The sequence below is a fragment of the Sebastes fasciatus genome, chromosome 8 (assembly GCF_043250625.1).
Source record: "Sebastes fasciatus isolate fSebFas1 chromosome 8, fSebFas1.pri, whole genome shotgun sequence".
Classification (NCBI taxonomy): Eukaryota; Metazoa; Chordata; class Actinopteri; order Perciformes; family Sebastidae; genus Sebastes; species Sebastes fasciatus.
The window spans coordinates 7,007,535-7,029,521 of record NC_133802.1 but is presented as its reverse complement, the minus strand read 5'-3'; the positions used below and the strand labels follow the sequence as shown (position 1 = coordinate 7,029,521).

Below are 21,987 nucleotides of genomic sequence, written 5' to 3'. Positions count from 1 at the left end.
CATGCTAAATGTTTGTTGAATCATTTGGTGGTAATGTAAATATTCACAAGTAGCCTATTAATGATGCATTCACCTCATACATGACACTCTGCCCTCCCCAACAAGTTTGTGAATTAGCTGATTTTAATAATAAAACGTATTAGTGTGGTGGCGTTACATGGCTTGGCCCACCACAGCGGTGGACTTTCATAGAGGAATATTCATACTGTCGGTCTGGGTCTCTCATAGAGGTCGACCGATAGTGGATTTTTAAAGACCAATATATTAACGATAGTTTGGAGCCGGAAAAAGCCGATTACCAACTATTCGGCCGGTGGAACTGAACATCAGACTCAAAGTAATAAATACCTGAAGATCAAACTAACCATAATTTATTTTTTGTATGAGAAAACTGAAAGGCGGCACAGCAACATCAGATTTTATGACGTGCTTTACTTCTATCGACTACTTTTGCAAACATCGTTTTTATTAGACACATTTTTTTGTCGCTCTAAATTTAATCTTTAGTAAGAGACATGTGATTTGGGGGATTATATTGTTGGAATGTGTTTGATTTATTTATAATGGGCAATGCGCAACTCTGTGGCTCATGACTGGCTTAGATAACATTAATGTTCATGCGTATTCCCGGGGTAAGGACGATCCTAAAGTGTGTGATTTCATTTCATAAATGGATGATTACGTGGCTGGATTATTTGTAAAAGAGAATGCCAATTGGTAAGTAAGTTGAAGTAACAGTTGAATGATTTATTTTCCTCCCCGTCTTGTATCGTGGACAAAGAGCTGTTGCGTTACATATATATTCAAGAGATACATTTTGTGGGGAGAAATAAACTGAAAACTTGTGCAGAAAACAGTGACGTACATCCCCGCGTGACTGGTGCCGACTGCGCAGCCATCGGTCGCTATCGGAGCCCGGTTCCAACGATTACTAAAACGTCACTCGAAGAGCGCAGACCTCCACCCCCTCTCCGTTCAGCTTGCGCCATCATCAACGTGTATTTTCGTTTATGTTGAGATCAGCTGAACGTAGCAGAGCATCGTAAAACACACACTGAAACACTGGACAGAAACAAAATAAAACTCACCGAAACGTTCGTCGTTACTCTTTCCAACAATCACCAAGTGTGCTTTGGTCGAACTCAACTGTAATTTCGCTGAGTTTAATGTGAAAAAAAGCATATTCTACAGTTGTTCCCCCACAACCCCTCTCTCTCTCTCTCTCTCTCTCTCTGAAGGAAAGAGGCGGGGTCATGCGTCATTAACGCGTCATCAGTTACACTGCGCATGTGTTATACCCAGAGGTCTTAATGCTCAGGCTGATCGGAATCCTTAAAAAAAAATCCTAAATCCAGATCAGGATCTGGATCACCACCAAAATCTGATGGATTGTTCATTGTGCCATACCCCACCCCTCCAAAAATCATTCAAATCCATCACAGACTTTTGATGGATTTCTCTCATACTGGAGGTGGTCATTATCTGCGATTCATTTATGTTCATCAAAGGCTCCGAGGACCCCGTCACCGTTCAATGATCACTTTATTAGTTCATCATACTTAACAGACAGGAGTTTAAGGGAACCATGAAATGAGTCAGAACACAAACCAGTGAAACGATGTCATTTACTCATTTTAATGGTTAAAAAAATACTTCTTTGCGCAAAGAGACAACAATAGGTCCCTGTTTGCTGAGGAAACGAGGGACCAAAACAATGATGGCCATCAAATGATGACAGGTGGAGCGAGATAAGATGAGGTAAATGTTTTTGAGGAAAGAAAACAAAAAAAAGGCACAATTTACAATCAACCATGCCCCAAATTCACAATAATAATAATAATGATAATAATATTAATAATAATAATAATATATAAGTACAGCTAAAAAAAAATCTGAAAATCTGCAACAACAAAAATACAGACCAATTATATTATACAAAGCAAATCTTGCCCGTCAGGCTCCTCCTGTGTGCTCAACCCTAATCAGGCTTCTGTACACTCCGGAGCCCCCCCCCCCGTCCTGCTGCTGATACTGTACAGACAGCAGTTCTGAAGCGACCGGGGCTTCAACATACTATCTGACCACCAGACATGACACGCACAGTTTGGAGGGCCCGATGCAATCATCATGGCAGAAGGCACCGCAGCCTTGGCACATGATCATGGCTTTGAGGCGGCACGAGCACTTGAGCGCCACCTCCTCGGCCGTACTGTCAGTAAAGGCCTGGATGCTGAGGGTGGTCTGGCCGGAAGCCAAGCGGGGGCGCAGATGGAGCACGCTGTCCGCCATGCTCCGGGTGAAACCGCCATTGTCCATCAGTGACACGTTGGCCGTGTAGCTTACTCCTCCGACGCCGCCGTGCTTGGGGAGCTTCCCGTACAGCTGGAAGGGAAGGACAGAGGCGGAGGAGGGGGAAGGGGAGGAGGAGGAGGAAGAGCCGGAGGAGTAGGCAGATTTGCCGTGCTCCTTCTTCGCCATCCTGGCTAAAGTCATCTCCATGTTCAGGAGTCCCTCCATCGCCCCTCCGCTTAGGTAGCCGTCCACAGAGCTCCCGGGCTCCTTTTTGGTAACACTCGTGAGTTTGATGGGGGATGATTTGGCAAAAGCCTGGCAAGAGGAGCGCGCGTTGATTTCATTCTTTACAGTGGTTGCAGGAGACAGCTGCAGTTGGTAAGAGTGTGGGAGCTGACACTGTGGGGGCCGCCAGTTGATCTGAATAGTAGGAACCACCTCTGTGGGGCAGGGGTCTGCGTGGTTAGGAGAGGGGCCGTTACGCATGGTCTGGCGGGTCGGCTGGGGCCTGTCTGGAGTGACCCCCTGCGAGGGCTGAGGACCATGATGAGAGTCTTTTATAAATGCGGACTCCACAGTGGTCTGAGAGCTAAGGTCTGACTTACTTCTGGAGGAGGAGGAGGAGGGTGGCAGAGAGGTGATGACCGGGACAGCCCCGGGGGCCTGCTGAGACTGATACTGTGACGCAGCTGGGGCCTCCATCAGACAGGAGACCGGGCGACCTGTCGGAGACTTGTTGTGGATCTGAGAGGCCAGTTCTGGGCTAGGAGACTGGGCTGAGATCTCAGGCCTGTTACGAGGCCCTGGGGTCCTTGCCACTGGCGGTCTGGATTGGGGTCCTGGCAATCGGCTAATCTCCAGCCTGTTGGCAGAGTGAGAGGGTAGAACTTTCTCCAGGGCCAGACTGCCTTGTAGTAGCTGAGTGACCAAAGGGTTGTTGGCCTCCACACTGGACACTGGTCTGACTGAGCTGGCCAGTCTCTTGGAGGCAGCAGTTGGGTGAGTAACAGAGTGCTTTAAACCTCCACGACACTCCTCTTCAGTAGAGCTCTGTCTGGAGGCTCTACAATCATCGCCAGGCTCCATTTTGACCACAACGTTGGTGTCCCTGAGCCCCTGCGGGTGGGCTGTGGGCAGAGACTGGTGGTCCTGGGAATGGGGGCCACTGTGCTGAGGGTGAGGCAGGCCGTTGGGGAAACAAGGCTGAATGACGGTCTGACCTTGGCGGTTGGACACGTGGGCTTGGATGACTGGCTGCTGGTTCTGAGGAGGAGGGCTGCAGATGACCAGCTGGCCATTTCTCTGGATGCTCACTTGGGGGCCCCAGTCCCGGTCAGGCTGCTGCTGCTCATCCTCCTGGAGGTCATTCTCACAGTCTGAAGCCGTTTCCGTGGAGTCGCTATGTGTCCCGGCCTCGTCTTCTTTCTCTCCGCTAGAAGAGTCCACTTGTTGGGGAGAGGACGCGCCCGTTCGCCGTCTCTCTGCAGCCGAGCGAGAGAATACATCCTGGGGTTCCACGTGGTGGGATCCGTGCTGGATAACACCCAGCCCAGCCTCCTTCCCTTGTACCTTCTCTTTGGGCTGGCGGGAGCTGGCCAACGTCTGAATAACATCCACACCCTGAGCCCCGAACCTAGGAAGGGAATCTGGGATGGAGGTTGGGGCCAGTGAGGGTTTTTCACAACCCTGGTCAGCCATCTCTGAGGGGGCGTTAGCAGACTCGGGCACCTCGGGCTTTGGAGAGGGCGAGTCAGCTGCCTTGTCTGTGAGCCGATCGGAGGAACTCTGGACACTGGCTGATGTTGCTTCTACTTCCTCTCCAGCATCCGGCCCCCCAGCTGCCTCCTCTCGAGGAGGGCTTGGGGTCTGTGGGGTATCCAAGGACATGGAAGTTGAGGTAGTGGACAGGGAAGGGGACGGTTGGGGCGTGGGCTCTACATTGAGAAGCTGTAGTTGTGTTCCAGACGAATTAGAGCCTGAAGACGATCCCTGCTCCTCCATCCCACCACCTCCCCTTCTTCCACTTCCTCCTCCTCCTCCTCCTCCTCCTCCTCCTCCGGGCTCGACGGGTCCTGGGTGCTCTCGCGCTCGTCGTCCACTGCTGCTATCCGGTAGCCCAGCAGCATGCCGCAGCCTGGCGCCGGTCGGCCCTGTCCCTTCGCCAGTGGCTGCAACAGCAGCAGCGGCCTCGCGCTGGGCCCGGGCTTGCTGGGCACGGGCTTTGATGTCCGCCAGGGTGCGCGCGCCCCCCGTCCCCGACCGCCGCGAGCCCTCCCCGGGGGGGACGATCCGGGGACAGATCTGGTAGGTGGGGTGACCTTTGACCCAGGGAGGTTTGATTCTGGACAGTTGGATCTGGGACAGAGACATAAAGAGACAGCGAGTCAAACTTTACTTGGACAACAAGTCATTGCTAAACAGGCAAATCATTTTTGTGCACAAAGTCTTACCCGGATAGGCGGCACCTTGGGCTCCTCCGTTGTCGGCTGCGGCTTTTCTGAACGGACACTGTCAATTGTGGTACGAAAGGACTGACGGTCGTCAAGCCGCGGCCGCTTTTCGGGGAAGCTGGAGAAGGCCTGGGTCTCATCGGGCCTTCTCTTCTGCTCCTTGAGCTGAGCGCTGGAAACGGGGGTGGTGGCTGGGCTGGCTGAGGGGCTACTCTCACGGCTGCTGGTGGCGGTGCCTCCTGTGACGGAGGTGACCACGGAGGCGGTGTCATCCAGGGGATCGGCGGCGACCGCGGCACTGGAAGACGCCGAGGAGGACGAAGAAGAGTCCAGACCTGCGGCGAAAGGTCCCTGTCTGTCGGAAGGCGAGGAGGGCGAGGAGACAGGCGAGGAGGCAGACGAAGAAGAAGAGGAGGAGGAGGAAGAGGAAGGCGAGGAGGTGGAAGCCAGTACAGGTGCAGCCTCCTCTGGGAGCAGGCGGGCCGCAGCTTCGGGCTCTTCGTTTGCGCTGGTGGAGGCTGGGCTGGGGCTTGGGCTGGGAGTCGGAGTAGGAGTGGGAGTCGGAGTCGGAGTCGGAGTCGGAGTGGGAGTAGGAGTACGAGTAGGAGTAGGAGTAGGAGTAGGAGTAGGAGTAGGAGTAGGAGTGGGAGTAGGAGTAGGTGTACGAGTAGGAGTGGAGGCTGGCAATGTGACTGGCTCTGGAGTGGGAGAGGGCTTTGGCTCGATGGAGGTACTCTCTGCCGGGAGCTCCACACCGCACTCAGCCTGCAGCACCACCTCGCCTTGAACGACCGTGTTGTCGGACATGGGCGAGCCGATAGAAACTGCCGGGGCGTCCAGCGCGACACTGGCCTCGGCTGCTTCTGCAGACTGCAGGGCCGGAGGAGTGGCCTTGCAGAGGGTCCGGCGGGCCCTCCGACGCAGGTCGGCCCGCGTGCGTCTCCTCATCCTTCCGTCTCTCCTCCGCCGACCCACGCTGCGTCTCTTGGGGGCACCGGTTGCCGCCACGGCCACGTCACTGTCCAGCACACTGGCTGCAGCTTCGCTTGCTTCGCTCATGGTAAGCTTCAGAGACTCCTCTTGTGTCAGGCCAGACCTACGGGTACACAAACTATGCTTTAGCGCACTGTGGGAACACTGACATTTAACATCTTAGTGGTCTTAACTGATGAAGGTCATGCTCGAGTTGTCTAAACTACATGGAGGACGGCAAAGGAGATGACACAAACGGCTTAAAACATGCGGTCAAAAATGAATATCCCCTGTCCATCGAGGTAGGGCTGGGCAATATATCGATATCATGATATGAGACTACATATCGTCTTAGATTTTGGATATCGTAATATGGCACAAGTGTTGTCTTTTAACAGTTTTAAAGGCTGCATTACAGTAAAGTGATGTAATGCCCTGAACTTACCAGACTGTTCCATTATCAGTCATTATAGCCACATTACTGATGATTATTTATCAAAAATCTCATCGTCTAAATATTTGGTAAAGCACCAATAGTCAACCCTACAATATCTTCACGATAGAGGTATTTGGTAAAAAAAAAATAAAAAATAACATAATTGATTTTCACCATATCGCCCAGCCCTACATCAGGGCTTTTCTAAATAATACTATTGATACTTGCACTAAAATAATCAGTCAACTAATAAATAAATCCTTTAAAAGGGAACCACCCCAAACATGACAGAAAAACTAATATCGCTGTTGTGCGAACAGTGAATTCAGACTTGAATGAAATGGGTTGGCTCTTACTTTTGCCCATGGTACTCTTCAAAAAACTTTTCCTTCCACGCCTCTACCTTCTTCTCTTTCTCCATTTCTTGCCGGAAACGCACCTGCATCTCGTGGGTGAACTCACCTAAATGTGTCAAAACACATACGAAGGTTTAAAAAAAAAAGAAAAGAGTATAGCTCCACAACTGAACTTTTTGAAGCGTATAAACCAGTATAATTTGGGGTATAAATCTGACTTAGCTGCCCTTCACTTGTTAAAATAAGCAGCTGCTGCTCAGTTGTAGTAATTGTTCCAGGACAGTGCTACCGTCAGCAGTATGAAGTCAGGACATTCCCTGAATCAGGTCCCTGTATGGGCTGACTCACCAATATCATGTAGATGTGTTTTTAACATTGTATGGAATCCTTTTCATTCACACCACTTAAAGAATACTGGAGCACATTCCTGCTTGTTGTCTCTGCAGGCATTTATGATGTCTTCACCTTGTTCATAACAACCTTAAGATTAGCTCTTGCTTCTGCTATCACTACCTCCATCCCCACAGTTTCAAATCTAATGTGAATATATAAATCCTGGCAGCTTGTCCATGATTGACCAATCACTTACCCTCCGCCAGCCTCTCCTTCCAGCTCTGGGAGGCATGGGTGAAGAACTCATTGTTGAGAGCCGAGCTACTCAGTCTGGCCATACCATCTGGTCCAATCTGCACGAGAGAGGGCACAATGCACGAATAGCAGTAAAACAATAATGCACCTCAAGGAATAAAGTGGCATCACATTGACCCTAACAATGACTAAACACACCGTGTGTGTGTGTGTGTGTGCCTGAACTCGGCTTCACAAAATTTAAATTACAGGATTCAAAAATACAACAAACAACTGGGCTAGCATATTGCAACCTGCCCTAAATTGCACACTAGTTCAGTTTGTCTTATATCCATCTCCACACCCACTGCTGACATTTTTGCAGCACGCAAATATATTTTTCCTTGTCACTTAAAATCACATACCCCCGCTCACTGCTTGACCCCTACTAAAGTAGGGCCAAAGGTTTTGCACTTTTGGAAAAATTTCAAAAATGTTGGGCACCCTGGACTTCTAACCCCCAAAAGGCACAACAAGACCACACTGTCAACCATCATACCAAATCTGAAGTTCCTAAGTTAAATAGTTTTAGAGTTCTACTCCGGAAACAAAATTTAAGTTGAAAAAAAATAACAGTTTTTGGCCAAAATGTCAAAGATTTTGGGCACCCTGGACTTCTAACCCCCCAAAAGGGGAAAGTGTGACACGCGAACGGATGGAAGGATGGACGGAGGGACACGCGGAGCGCTATATACCCCCGACTAGGTTGTCGCAGGGGTTATAAAAATCCTTGGAAGTTTCATGTTAAAACAAATCTGACAAAATGTAGAAGTTTCTCTTGTATTGTAGTAGTCATTGCATTGTTGAGGTCCCGCCAACACACCCGCCCAAGCTCATCAGGAGCCGAATACTGATGTCTCTATAAGTACATTTGTGATCCAATTGACACATATTCTATTACACAGACTCGTAACAGTTATGGAAAGTTAAAATTACATCTCCTCTCTCGTATAATTCCCGCGCCTCCGGCTTAACGACTACTGCACTCAGAGAATCTGTCAATCATGACGTCTCATCCCCCTTTTAATAGCATCAACTAACTAATTAAAACCAAACGGATCAGAAAAATTAAAACTTGAACATGTATCAGCGTGATAAGAACTACCTAAAATTACAGAAACCATCTTTGCGAAAAGTTTATTTTGACGTGTACTTTGACTTTTTTAATTTGGTCCAAGTCTCATCCGCTAACATGGATGGGGGGGGGCGGGATTCATGAACTATCCTGCAGCCAGACACATAGGGGCGATCGAGAATTTTGGCTTCCCGGTCATGTTGTCCATCTTTATTTACAGTCTATGACCGTTGATCACACATCAAAAGGTGATAACCAGGAAGAGCAGTGTTTCATGTTTGGGCCTTTTTCTCTTTTAATTAACAGCAATCAACACCCATTTAGCTTTAAATGCACAATTTTGAATGAATTTGACAGCTGGAATAGATGCAGAGCCATTGGCCTGTCATGTTGACTCCTGCTACTGCACTAAATGTCCAAAACACTGTTTTTATTTGTTTTCTCATTTCTAATGATATGTGTGAATGTTATATTCGTGTATGCAGCATCACTACAGACATAAAAGCTAGTGATAAACGGGAAGGACAGGATCGCAACGTACCTGTCGGTCCACCTCTGGCAGCAACTGCAGCAGCTGCTGCTGCGAGTGTGTGGGGAAGGCTGAGAAGGTCCGCACATTGATGAGGGCTCTGATGTTGGTGTTGACCAGGATGGAGCCTGGTGTTTCGAAGTCTACATCCACCCCTCCCCGACTCCTCTTCATGGGCCCTGCCACAGCAAAAAAAATCCTATTTGTATTCTTTCTGCCAGTTGTGTTTAATAATTAGGATAACGTTGAGGCTGTTCAGCATTCTGAATTCTTGCTTTCATTACTTGTGTGTTGTTAATGTTCTCAGGACAATAGAGTGGTTCTTACCTGAGGGAACGTGCTCTCCATTCACTTTAAGAGGGGTGAGGACAACACGAGGCATCATGACTGCTTTCTTCCTCTGTCTCCCTGACTGTAGCGACACAAATAGTGGGATGGACAGGTGGACACAGTAGACAGTTCTACAGTCAGTATATCACGCAGCACTGTTCCTCTACAGATCAAGTTAACACATGGCATGACAGGGGAGACATGGCTAATCTCTTTAACTTGTCAGGAGCTACACTATTCACATCCAACTCTAAAACGGTGTGCCAAATGTCACTGTAGAATTCAAATCCTTGACTACTGAACACATGTTGTAATTTCCATTGTAAACAGTCAGTGGCTTTCACACATTGGTGCTGACCTGTCTTGAGCGGCTCAGTCTGGTCTGGGTGTGTTGAACGTGTTGGGTCTGCTGCGCGTCTATGCGTCCCTGCTGTCCTGCTGCCCTGCTGAGGCGGGTCTGGGGCTGGTTGATGGGAGGGGGCGGTTCCGTGGAGCAGGAGGCGCTGGACGAGCTCTCATCCACCGAAGCTTCAGGTCAGAGGAAAAACACATTTACAACTGCACTCAGTGGCTGACGCACCTCGTGCTGTTGGCAGCATTTAACAGCAAACAACATTAAACTTTCACATGACCAGTGATGTTGATCACGGGACCCACAGGTGGTCATTTAAGTGGGTCCCAGGGAAACTTTAGGGGTCCCCAATAAAATTGTTTTTTTTGCTAAAGTGAAGATACTGGCATCATATGAAACTACAAAAGATAGGTACCGACCAATGTCATACTAGCTTGTCGCGAAGCAGGTTAAATAACGCTCCAATCTTAAGCTAAATTTTGTTGAGGAAAATCTGGCATGGCCATTTTCAAAGGGGTCCCTTGACCTCTGACCCCAAGATATGTGAATGAAAATGGGTTCTATGGGTACCCACGAGTCTCCCCTTTACTGACATGCCCACTTTATGATAATCACATACAGTTTGGGCTAAATCACAATCAAGTCAGAGTTTGCCATGTTGTGATTTGAGCATATTTTGTTATGCTAAATGCAGTACCTGTGGGGGTTTCTGTACAATATTTGTGATTGTTTGTGTTGCTAATTGATCTCCAATAATAAATATATACAAACATTTGCATAAAGCAGCATATTTGCCCACTCCCATTTTGATAGAGTATTAAATACCTGACAAATCTCCCTTTAAGATACATTTTAAACTGATAAAAAATTTGTGATTAATTGGCTTAATTTATTAATCGCAATTAACTATGGACAATCATGCGATTAAATATTTGAATCGATTGACAGCCCTAATTTACTTGCATTTATATTTAAACTATATTGTAACTGCGCTGTTTTATGTCTTAGATTAGGAGGATCTAGATCGAAGATTTTCATTGCCAATGACTGCTTTGCTAGAATTGACAAATGACTACTAAAGAACCTTGAACCTCGGAGTGTGGATCGGGAAATCACGGACGTGGAAAGTATGTCCGAGGCTTAAGAGTAGTTTAATGTGTGCGTAGCGAGTGTGTGGTTGAGCGACAGAGAGTGCGTAAGGAGTGGATGTGCTCAGAGCAGACAGTGTTGGTGACACACACATCACTTCTGAAATGAATCTGGCACCTCTGGTTATCAGGGGAAAAAATAATGTGTCCCCTGGACACGTCGACGGTGAGTTTACTGCATTCTTTCAGATTTGAATGCGTCAAAGATGCAGGGCGTATACCGATTAAAATCACTGCAAGATATTAACTAAGAAAAGACACATGCTGCTCTTCCTGAAACTCATCTTTAAGCTGGGGACACACCAACGCAACATCAGAACTAGCGGCGACGAAGGCCGCCTGTTGCGTTGCCTCAGCCGCCTTTGTTTTGGCCGACAAGTTGCACCCAATCACACCGCAGAGACTACAGCCGACAGCCGGTTAGGACGGATGTTCTGCGCCTGCGTGAGATGAAATAACTATCCACACGAGCAGGTCGCGATAGTCATATTGTAGTGATATTCGTCAATCAAAAAAGGAAACCGGAGGATCGAGGATTGTGGATATACAAGCCGTTTGTTATGATACGTACATAAAACAAAGCGACATTTGCCGACCATTTTCACACCACTCTCTCTCACCACTTAGCTTCATGCCAGACGGCAAACTGTCTGACGGCCGACCGTCGGCTTGGTGTGTCAGGAACGTTACATCCCAACTTTGACTCTGACAAACACTGCAGCGACAAGTATCTCATATTTTTTATCTTCTTTATCTTAGCAGAGTTCATAAACGAGCAGCTTCCATCTGAGCTAAAGTTCACTTCCTAGTGTTTTGGCTTATATTAACAAAGCTAAATTCACAGTTGTTTAGCTGAACCTTTATGATTGTCGCACCATGCCTTCGGCAAAGCTCAGTGAGTGCCTCTGATTCGAAGCAGCAGTCTAACAAAGAACCCCTACAACCTAAAGGCAAATTCAAACCTTCCATGTCCCCGAGGTTCTGGTATGTGTGACGTAAATATCATCATCCGCTCACGTCCGTGAGGGTACACGTCTAAAATTAAAAGACATAATTCGTCTTTGAAGGAACACAAAGACAGCCAAATGGCGTTGAACTCAACCAACTGGAATGGGTGTGGATCGGGAAATGCACATGCATGGACCCATTGGTGAACCCTACAGTAGTATGAATGGAGCCGAGTGCACATCCGCAAGACTGGAACACGTCCGCAGCTGTCTGCGGAAAGGAAGTTTGAGGCTTAATGAATGAACTCAATGTTTCTACAATAGATGAGTAAATTAAAGACCATTTTTTGACAAGGAGTTGTTTCAGGGCACGGCTTGGGGTGACTAACCCACCGTTATGGAAAAAACCCTATTGGAGAGGCCTCAGGTGTGTGTAATGAGAGGTCTCTGGTGTGTGGTGTCCTGTTACCGTCATTGTCTCCGCTGGCAGCGGCGGTGGTCTCAGTGGAGTCGCAGCTTTCCTGCTCAGCGGCCTCGTTGGGGCCGACGGAGGACACCACCGCGCCTGCTGCAGTTGTGCCGCTGCTGGAAGCCGGGGCGGTGGTGCTGCTGGCCGCCTCTGTTGGTGTCTCCGACTCCGATGTTGTTTTTGTCCACTGGAGGGCGTTCTTCTACAGAGCGTGAAGAAAAACAATGTTGTCTGCATGTGAGACGCACATCAGAAGGTTTTCTCCTGTCAAATGATTTTGAGGTCATGCATCAAATTGGCTGCTACATTGAAGTATTCAAAATAATATGCGATTTAACAGATTGGGTAACCCTGTGGTGTATATATCCCTATTAGCAGTTACAGCCACCCATCAATACTGACATCCTTTGGTGTCCATACTCACTGGATTATCCACCTTATTCTCAGGGGCAATACTGGAGAAATGATTGTGGGCGTAACTTCCGGTGAGGTAGTGGAAGTAGCAGTAAGCTAGTTAGTCCCATAGGCTAACCATAGCGGCTAACCACCAACGGCGCTTCATTTGAAAAGTAATTCACCTTCATTTTACAAAATCCTGCTTTATTTTTAAGATAATTAACCAATGTTAAATTAGCATTTTCTAAAATGTCCTTTGCAGAGCTGTGGTATGTTGTTCCGTACACTTTACGCCCGTCGGCACCACTCTGTAGCCAGACAAGCTTGTTTGTGTGCTCATTCTCCGGGGGGAATATCCTTTAGATAGTCTGCACTTTGACTGATGTCTTTTGAACCAAGAGTTTTTGAGAAAAGTGGGGAAAAGTAACGCCTCCACCTGTGTAGGAAAGATCATTAAGCTTAACGGTGTTCCATACAGAGCGCATAACATGCTTTCAACGTCCAATCAATCGCTCTAGGAGAGACGATTAGCGTACCGTTACCATGGAAAACGCCGGTTCCGGTTCAGTGACACGACCCGACGGAAGTTACGCCCACAATTCACGCAAGGCATGAGGAATAAGGTGGATATGCCACTGTGAATAAACTCTTAACAGCAATATATTATCTGACTAGCCTTACAAAAAAAATGCTGGGCCAACTGTATTTGTCTGCATCTTCTTCAGTAGTATCATAACCTAGAGCATCTCATCAATAAGTCAGTCTGCAGGTGCACTTCCATAGAAAAGAGTTCCCAACAAAGATACTTACTATGCAACCTGTGTACTATCTTGAGTAACTGTCTAAAAAAAAAAAAAAAAATCCCAAATGCAACTTTTTGGAGCAACTTTCTGCTGACACCAATAATGATGGTGATGTAATCTTACATAGAGGACATTTAGCAGCAGAGTGGTGAGGCGTTGAGAGTGAAGAGGACTGTGTCTGTGTACCTTGAGAGTGAACAGGCTCATCCGTCCAGGCAGCTTGAAGAAGATGCTGTTCTTGACTCGGTCTCCCCTCACCTGGGAGTGCAGCATGGTGACCAGGCAGGCCAAAGGGGCTGTACCACTGCGCACACACACACACAGTTACGGTCAGTTCCAACTCACGTGACTGAACACAATGGACTAAAGACATAAAGACAAATTGAAATCTGAAGACGTACTAGTGCTACCCGGTGATGACAGCTATGGTTGGGCGATATGACGATACACTGCACACTGTGAGACAATAAGTCAACTGTGAGAGATTTTGTTACACCATTTATATTCTGGTATCCATCCCTTTAAAAAGGGACTCTATGTAAGAATCAAAAACTGCTTGTTAACAGCGACACCTGTGGTCGTTAAGTCAACGAAAGTCAGCGCCCTGTTGCTCGCGCTCGCTCTACATAGACATGAACGAGCATTGATCAACACAGTGAGGCGCCACACGTCAGCTAAAACCAAAATATCACTCTATATTTCTGTTCTGTTATGTGCACATTATGGTTATTGCTTTTGCGCTGTTCTTATTGTTGTTTGCTTTGTATTAATTTTATTATGTACATGTTCAGCGCTTTGGTCTACTGCGGCTGTTTTTAAACGTGCTATACAAATAAAGTTTGACTTGACTTGATTTGTTCAGGGGGTGCATGTCCACTCACTTTGCAAACAAGTCTGGCAGTTCTGTTGCTGTGATCAATTTATCCCTTTTACGACACAATTCAGATTAATGCTCGTGTGTGATCATTGGACATGCATAACCTTGTTTACAAATAGCTATGGGACTGAAAATATTAATGAGTGAGTATGAAAATGGGTGTGTGGTGTATTTATGATGCTTTCAGCTTTGCACTTAACACATTTTATCGGCTCCTCCTTCATTTGGAGTGGATTTTCTTTGGTACCGTATCATTGTTATCAACTTAAAAATAGGCATTACTTTGGATTGACAGGGGACACCAATGCTGCCTGCCATCTTCCTGCCAATTGACAAATCAGTCAAATAAATTCACTATGCCCAGGGGTACATCTAATTGTGTTCTTTTGCGGCACCCAATTTCCCCCCCAAATCCAAAGATTCCCTCCCAGCTCAAGTTGACGTCTTGAGATTCATTAAAAGTTCACATTTGAATCGTTTCAAAACATCAACAGAGCTTGGCACAACAACATAATATTGTGTGTATTGTTATGGTGAAACGGTGACTGTGATGTTTTCCACAATTACAGTATAGGGGGCATTGTGTTTGTCTTTACCATGAAAACACAATGCACCAAGAGCAAACACAGGCCTTAGAGAATATGAAAGAGCATGAAGAACAGGACAAGTGTTTGGTTACAGAAGAGAAGTGATTAGTGTATGCAATAAAAGGTCTTACCTCCTGTTTAGGCCAGCAGCAGGCCAAGGGGTCCATGTAGAAGGAAATAAAATAAACAAAATTCTGTTATAGCCACACTGATTAACATGTTCAGTTGATGTGTGCGCTGCTAAAAAAATAATAGGCAAATACAAAATATAATCAACAAGCCATATTCAAATGCAATGATCTACTCTGAATTGAACGATGGACAAATGCCTGATGAGCCACAGCGTCACTGCGCTTTTTATTTGCTAACATCATTTACTGAAGTCAGGTTCAAGAGAACAACTTTCTTTTGTAACAGTAACAACTGTGTTTGTGTGTGTGTGTGTGTGTGTCTGACTGACCGCATTTCCTTCAGCCCCTTGGTCTGGATGACGTGGAGGATTTGTTTGGGAGTCATGGGTGCATCAGAGAAGTTCTCCAAAACCTGGAAAACATCCACATTGTTTTTAACCACACAGATTGATGAATACTTCTGCACTGTTAAGATGTTAAGAAATAACCCTGAACACATGACAAATCAAGATCTATCTAGACCCGAGAGCAACTCCCCTTTCTCCTAGTGATTTAACATCATGGACTAACTCAAAAATGGTCTTAGAGCTATTTTAAAGAAGCGATACATTGCCAAAACAGCGAAGGAACCTTTTAGTTCCTGGAAAAGTATTTCCAGGGACTAAACGTTCCCAGGTTTGTACTGAATTTTTGAGGTTGATATTTGAACGTTGAAAATGTATGCACATGTTAATGGATGGTATATGGACTTGCTTTTATATAGCGCCTTTTTAGTCTTCCGACCACTCACTGACTGAACCGCCGATCTTCCGATTAGTGGGCGACCTGCTCTATCTCCTGAGCCACAGTCGCAAACAACCAACTGTATGTAGCAAGCAGGACATATTTTAAATAGAAAATAACCTTGACTGTAAATTTAAATCCGTACTTGAACATTAAGTGAATTTTTGATAAGTTAAAATAATGTCATCAATGACTAATTCATCTTTTTGTATTTATCCATCATTTACCCATACGCTTTTGTTTCTGCCCATTCCATGCAAATGAAAGGAAAGCCTTTTCCAGCCAATCTTTCTTGTCAACAGATTAGGAATGCTAATTATAAAAAAAAAGATTCTGACCGATAGCCGACACTCATTAACCTAAAAGATTAGTGCCTTGCATTAAGAGGTGCTGTGGTTGAAGTGCCAAACAAGCCACCCAACTGCAACGATAAGCCGATGCACCAACAGGTTAAACCCATCATTTATCGCCAGCTGCAGTGTATGTGCAAAACAAACAACTGAGTCCCCAGTTCACCCGTCCGAGAGAGTTACCGTAGCCGCCACGATGCTGCGTGCATTGTCGTGGACACATGCAGCCACTTTTCCAGTAAAAGGCTGCACCGCATCATTAAGTTTAGCAGCAAGGTTGTTAGCTATGTGTCTGCCTGGCGTATTCTGTCAGGGGCTGCGGTTGAAAAGTATGTTTGCTTAGGAAAGTTCCTATTAGAGTGAAATGACCCGCAAGTATCTAAGTGGCAGCCACGATAACAGCTGATTGAATTCTCTAAATGCTAAGGAAAGGTGATTCAATACTTTCTTTCTTCTCATCTCCTTTAGTATAGGTTAAAATGGACCATCCTTTACGAAAGGAAAGGAGAGAACAACATCCCACAATTCCTTGCGGCCGCAACCTTTAAAGCAACGCACCATTCTGCCATTCATGAAAACAAACGATATACTTATCTTGCATATTATTTTCATACAGTCATATACTAATTGGGATTCATCTTGACAAATATGAGTGAACCTCATCCAACGTTTATCAAAACATATATCTCCTTCCAACCTCTCCCCAGGCACAACGTTTAACCATGACTAGCTCGAAATCCACAAAACCAGCATGAAAATGAAGAAAATCGGAAACGATTGCATGACGGTCTATTGAGCACAGCCGTATAGAGAGGCATAGTCCCGCCCCTTCCAGTGGACCAATTTGGGACCTTCTTTCAGAAAAAATATGACGGTAGTCAACGGCGAGAGAGAAATATTTTTTTGATCCCGTTTGAAACGTGTAATTCATGGCAGATTTCAAACGGGATCAAAACAATATTTGTTATATATGTATATATGTTATATATTATTTTCACTCAGCGCGATGTAGGGTGCAGAAGGTAAAATATCTCCCCAAAAAGAGCGCAAGGAACGGCATTCACTGCTTCTAGGGAACAACAACAGTCGCAGCTGTTCTCATTGGTTGCGCTTTGAAAGGTCATCGACAACTGAGGTCACAATTGAAATAATTTGAACTTTGAGCGCAGCGCTTGGTGGCGATTTACTGCTGTGCGCCACGCCAATGGTATCACTTCAGCCTAGTTGGGCGGCACCACTCTCGCTTAGGAAAAAAATGGCACAGCCAGAGCAGAGCAATTTTACCGCTGATCAAGTGTAAACGTCTTGACGCTCATAAAGACAAGGAGGTTTTCTCCCTCTCTTTTCCTGTGTGTAAGCGTGCATATATGTGCATTAGGCGTGAGAGTGCCCGAGTGTTTTGTAGGCCCAGTTTGTTTCCCCGAAAAAAGTAAATCGGATGTGGTGTGAAAAAATCTGAGATTTTATTTTTTAGACCATATCGCCTAGCCCTTACTACAGTGCATGGGGTGTGGCACTTGAACATTGGCTATGGCAACTCCCACCTGCATTGACGTGAACTAATGTTTAGCCCACCCTATTTACGAACAGTGAAGAATATCAAAAACAAATTTCTCTCTCAAAGCTTTAACAAAAATTGGCCACGATAAGCTTCATAAAAGCAGAATATGTGGCTAAGTGCAATCCAGTACAAAGCACTGGAATGCACTTAAGATTGTATTGGTGTACCTAATAAGAGTGAGACCACTATGAGGAATATGAAAAAGGACCATGAAACTGAATCCTTCTCATATACTTCATCTGCAGTCAGTATGAAGCACGGCTGTGCTTTCAAAAGTAATTCCTTTATTTGACCGTCTCTGTTCAAAAATAAGGAGTGAATAGCACTGATTTCATAGTATGCAGCACCTTCATGTTTTGGAATTGATGTAATTGTACACTGCTGAGAGACAGTGAATGCATTTCTCTTATTTTACCAGCTGTACTGAGTAGAAAGCATGAGGCCTATCTGGCCAAAACAGACCCAAGTAGCTAGTGGACCCATTGCCCTCACACTGGGGATAAACACTACACACTAAGGAAAACCACACCTGATCACAATTCTACACAATCCTAAATGTACTCATGCCACATGTACCCAACTGCACGGTTGTCCGTGTGGTTTTTAATTAACTAAATATACAGTAAATATTAAAGTTCACTTCCTGTGGAAATAATCCCACCACTATAAGCTTCATAAAAGCAGAATATGCAGCTGAGCTTTGTACTGGATTGCATTTAAGATTTTATTGGTGCACCTAATAAATGTGAGACCACTATGAGGAATATGAAAAAGGACCATGAAACTGAATCCTTCTCATATACTTCATCTGCAGTCGGTATAAAATACGGATGTGCTTTCAAAAATAATCAATTATTCCTTTATGTGACCTTCTCTTTTAAAAAAATAGGAGTGAATAGCACTGATTTCATAATATGCAGCACCTTCATGTTTTGGAATTTATGTAATTGTACACTGAGAGCTGAGAGACAGTGAATGTCTTTCTCTTCTTATACCAGCTGTACTGTAGTAGAAAGCATGAGGCCTATCTGGCCAAAACAGACCCAAGTAGCTAGTGGTCCCATTGCCCCTCACACTGGGGATCAACACTAAGGAAAACCACACTTGATCACAATTCTACATAATCCTAAATGTACTCATGCCACATGTACCCAACTGCACAGTTGTCTGTGTGCTTTTTAATTAACTAAATATACAGTATATATTAAAGTTCACTTCCTGTGGAAATAATCCCACCACTATAAGCTTCATAAAAGCAGAATATGCAGCTGAGCTTTGTACTGGATTGCATTTAAGATTTTATTGGTGCACCTAATAAATGTGAGACCACCATGAGGAATATGAAAAAGGACCATGAAACTGAATCTTTCTCATATACTTCATCATCTGCAGTCAGTATAAAATACGGATGTGCTTTCAAAAATAATTCCTTTATTTGACCTTCTCTGTTCAAAAATAAGGAGTGAATAGCACTGATTTTTTCATAATATGCAGCACCTTCATGTTTTTGGAATTGATGTAATTGTACACTGAGAGCTGAGAGACAGTGAATGTCTTTCTCTTCTTATACCAGCTGTACTGAGTAGAAAGCATGAGGCCTATCTGGCCAAAACAGACCCAAGTAGCTAGTGGTCCCATTGCCCCTCACACTGAGGATAAACACTAAACACTAAGGAAAACCACACCTGATCACAATTCTACATAATCCTAAATGTACTCATGCTACATGTACCCAACTGCACGGTTGTCCGTGTGTTTTTTAATTAATTAAATATACAGTATATATAATAAAGTTCACTTCCTGTGGAAATAATCCCACCAGTTTACTAGTGTTAAACGTCACACCTCTTTCCTAAATATCCAGTTGCTTCTCGTTGATCTTGAGACAGATCTTGGTTGATTTAACTAACATTAACAGCACATTTCTTTATTATGTCCCTGCACCATCTGTACTAACAATACAGCTGAGCTAGCTGGTGGCTAACGTTAACTCGTAGCTGTTATAACGGTATATCAGCATAATGAGCTAACGCTAATAGCCTGCTACAAGTTAGCCTTCTCATTAACATTATAAGTTTAACGAGGCCACGTTTTGCTGACTGGTTGTGTTCACATTAAGTGCAGAACCGTGTCTGGTGTATTGTTGTATACTCAGGTTGCTAACATGGTAATTAGCGTAGTGCTATCTAGCGAGCTAACTGCTAGCCTAGCAAACAAAGAGCTCCAAACAGGAGGAGGTGGCTGCTAGCATGCTAGCCAGCGTTAGCATGCTGCGTTACGTAGCTCTTTATGTGTCAACAGCCAGACAAGACATGCAGCACATGTAGAATACAATGTGCCCTGCAGGTACATTTAATCCAAACACAACCTGCCTGTAGCTCTGCTATCAGCTAGCTGGTAGTAGAGGCAGTGGTCGTGAGGAGAATGAACACAACAAACACACCTGGATCCATCACTGCACATCTATTCACACATCATGTCCATGCAGCTGGGAGAGAAAGTGTTTTACCATGCGAGCTGCCTCAGCCCAGGTCCGCTCCTTCTTTCTCTTTTGTTTGTCCTTCATTTCCTCTGCTGCTGCTGCTGCTGTGTCTCTGCGGCTGTCCTGTCCTGCTGGGTGTCTACAAAGCAAACCTCAATGCGATGGCGGTTCAGCTAGCTGCTTAGCAAAAATGGCTAACTAGCTCCGTCCTAGGTGAGCTGTGTAGACCCAGAACAAGACGTCCCTTTTTATACCTCGAAACGATGGTGTCCGCTAGTGTCTGGTGATAATCCTCGCTCTTGTTGTTTCCACTGCCTCGTTTTAAACTAGCTCAACACACATCGTCTCTCGGTAGCACAGGATCAGTGGTAGTGAGTGCAGAGCTGCTGGCTGGCTGGTGCTGCAGGACAAGCCTCTTTGGAAGGAATGCAACAATCAGGTCAAAGGTCAAACCCTCCGCAGGAATGCAACAAAACAACCTCCAGCCCCCTCCCCTGCATGCATGCACATAGTACATTTTGAACAGATGCTGCATACAAATAATCATTTTATGTCTTTGTTTGGATTGAGCCTTCCATCCTCCACCACACAGATATTACTGTAATGTGGACTGTAATGCTGTACAATATGCTGCCTTCCACTGTGTAATTGTCTGAAATATATTAATTATTTCTTTTTTTTAAAAATATTTTTGAGAGTTACAAGTTTTTTTAACATGGTCATGGAGCATATTACTGTATATTTGTATTCTGGGGGTATCGTTCCTATGCAGAGGGTAGTTTAGTTTATTTATTGACTACACTGAGGGCGTTTTATATTTTAATAATTTATTTATGTATTGTGTTGAGTTGAATGTGCTACTTATTTTGTACTATAATTACCTTGTGCCTTTTCTACCTTTTTTCTTTTCTTAAAGCTGACTCGGTGTAAACTGCTCAGAATTCCAATGTACTTAGGTGCAAATGCTAAATAAAACTCTTGAATCTTATATATTCTCACTTACTTTACACTATTCTCACTATTCCCACTTACACTATTCTCACTTACTTTACACTGTACATCCTATATACCAATTTATAGACTGCACATATGTACATATTACATTTATTTATTGTACATACTACATTTATTTATTGACGGACTGTACACACTATGTTCACCCATTCACTCCGTATCTTTTATATCTCTATTATTGTTTTTATAATTTTTGTATACCTTTACCGCTCCTGTGTTTCACACTGTTTGCTGATGTTTGCTGATGTTGCTGCTTTGACACCTGAATTTCCCTGCGGGGATTAATAAAGGTTCATCTTATCTTATCTTATCTTATTTTATTATCCAGGGTTGGAAATTAGCACCAGCCACCGCCAGACAAATGCTGGTAAAATATGCAAATGGTTGCTAGATTTGCTTCCCTCACCAGCCAAAAAAAATCAATGGTAATCTATTGTAGTGGCTGGTAGATTTTGGAGTCCACCAGCCACAGTGGCAGGTAGACAAAAAAAAGTTAATTTCCAATGCTGGTATTAACCACATAATATATAACAATAGAGTCCATCTACTAGATCACCAACATGTTGTGTAATTCATAATAATGGAAAAACTGATACAGAAGCTTACTGAGCACAGGATCTTAGAATACTATGACATTTTAGCCATTATACATTATAGTCATTAAATAAGGTAACAGACACCCAGGCCTTTTTTTTAGTCAAGTAGGACAAAGATTAAGATTTCCAGCAAGGATGTTGCATGAGAGTATTTCAGCAGGGCAGTGTGTGTACACAGTCCTCTGGCTGAAGGATGCTCCTTACCCCACTACTCGCTGCTGCATGGGGGTTGAATTGACCCTTTAAGAATGTGAAACATCAACAAACTAATAGGCTATCATTGTATTTTTGACTCAATAACTTGGTATCAATAACGTTATAATGCTTTCACACAATATTTAATCCGAACTAGGTCCTGGTGATATGCTAAAACTTAAAAAAATAAAATAAAATAAAATCTTAGACCCTACTTTTGGTACCGAGC

The 21,987-nt window shown here is 44.8% G+C and overlaps 1 protein-coding gene across 2 annotated transcripts; it reads right to left on the bottom strand.

The window, feature by feature from the left end:
- Positions 1 to 1,611: 1,611 nt before the first annotated feature.
- asxl1 (ASXL transcriptional regulator 1) lies at positions 1,612 to 20,435 on the bottom strand. 2 transcript variants are annotated; one of them, XM_074643011.1, is made up of 11 exons: positions 19,981 to 20,435; positions 15,106 to 15,189; positions 13,369 to 13,488; positions 11,984 to 12,185; positions 9,426 to 9,595; positions 9,065 to 9,149; positions 8,750 to 8,916; positions 7,096 to 7,192; positions 6,507 to 6,612; positions 4,743 to 5,838; positions 1,612 to 4,647 (listed from the first exon to the last, which is right to left on the bottom strand). In XM_074643011.1, the coding sequence occupies exons 1-11, from the start codon at positions 20,035 to 20,037 to the stop codon at positions 2,074 to 2,076; spliced, it is 4,758 nt and encodes a 1,585-aa protein (XP_074499112.1). In that variant the 5' UTR covers positions 20,038 to 20,435; the 3' UTR covers positions 1,612 to 2,073. The 2 variants fall into 2 exon arrangements, with proteins under 2 accessions (XP_074499112.1, XP_074499113.1); XM_074643012.1 differs by lacking the exon at positions 19,981 to 20,435 and adding an exon at positions 13,584 to 13,640 and having other exon boundaries at positions 13,369 to 13,486; positions 15,106 to 15,177.
- Positions 20,436 to 21,987: the final 1,552 nt, after the last annotated feature.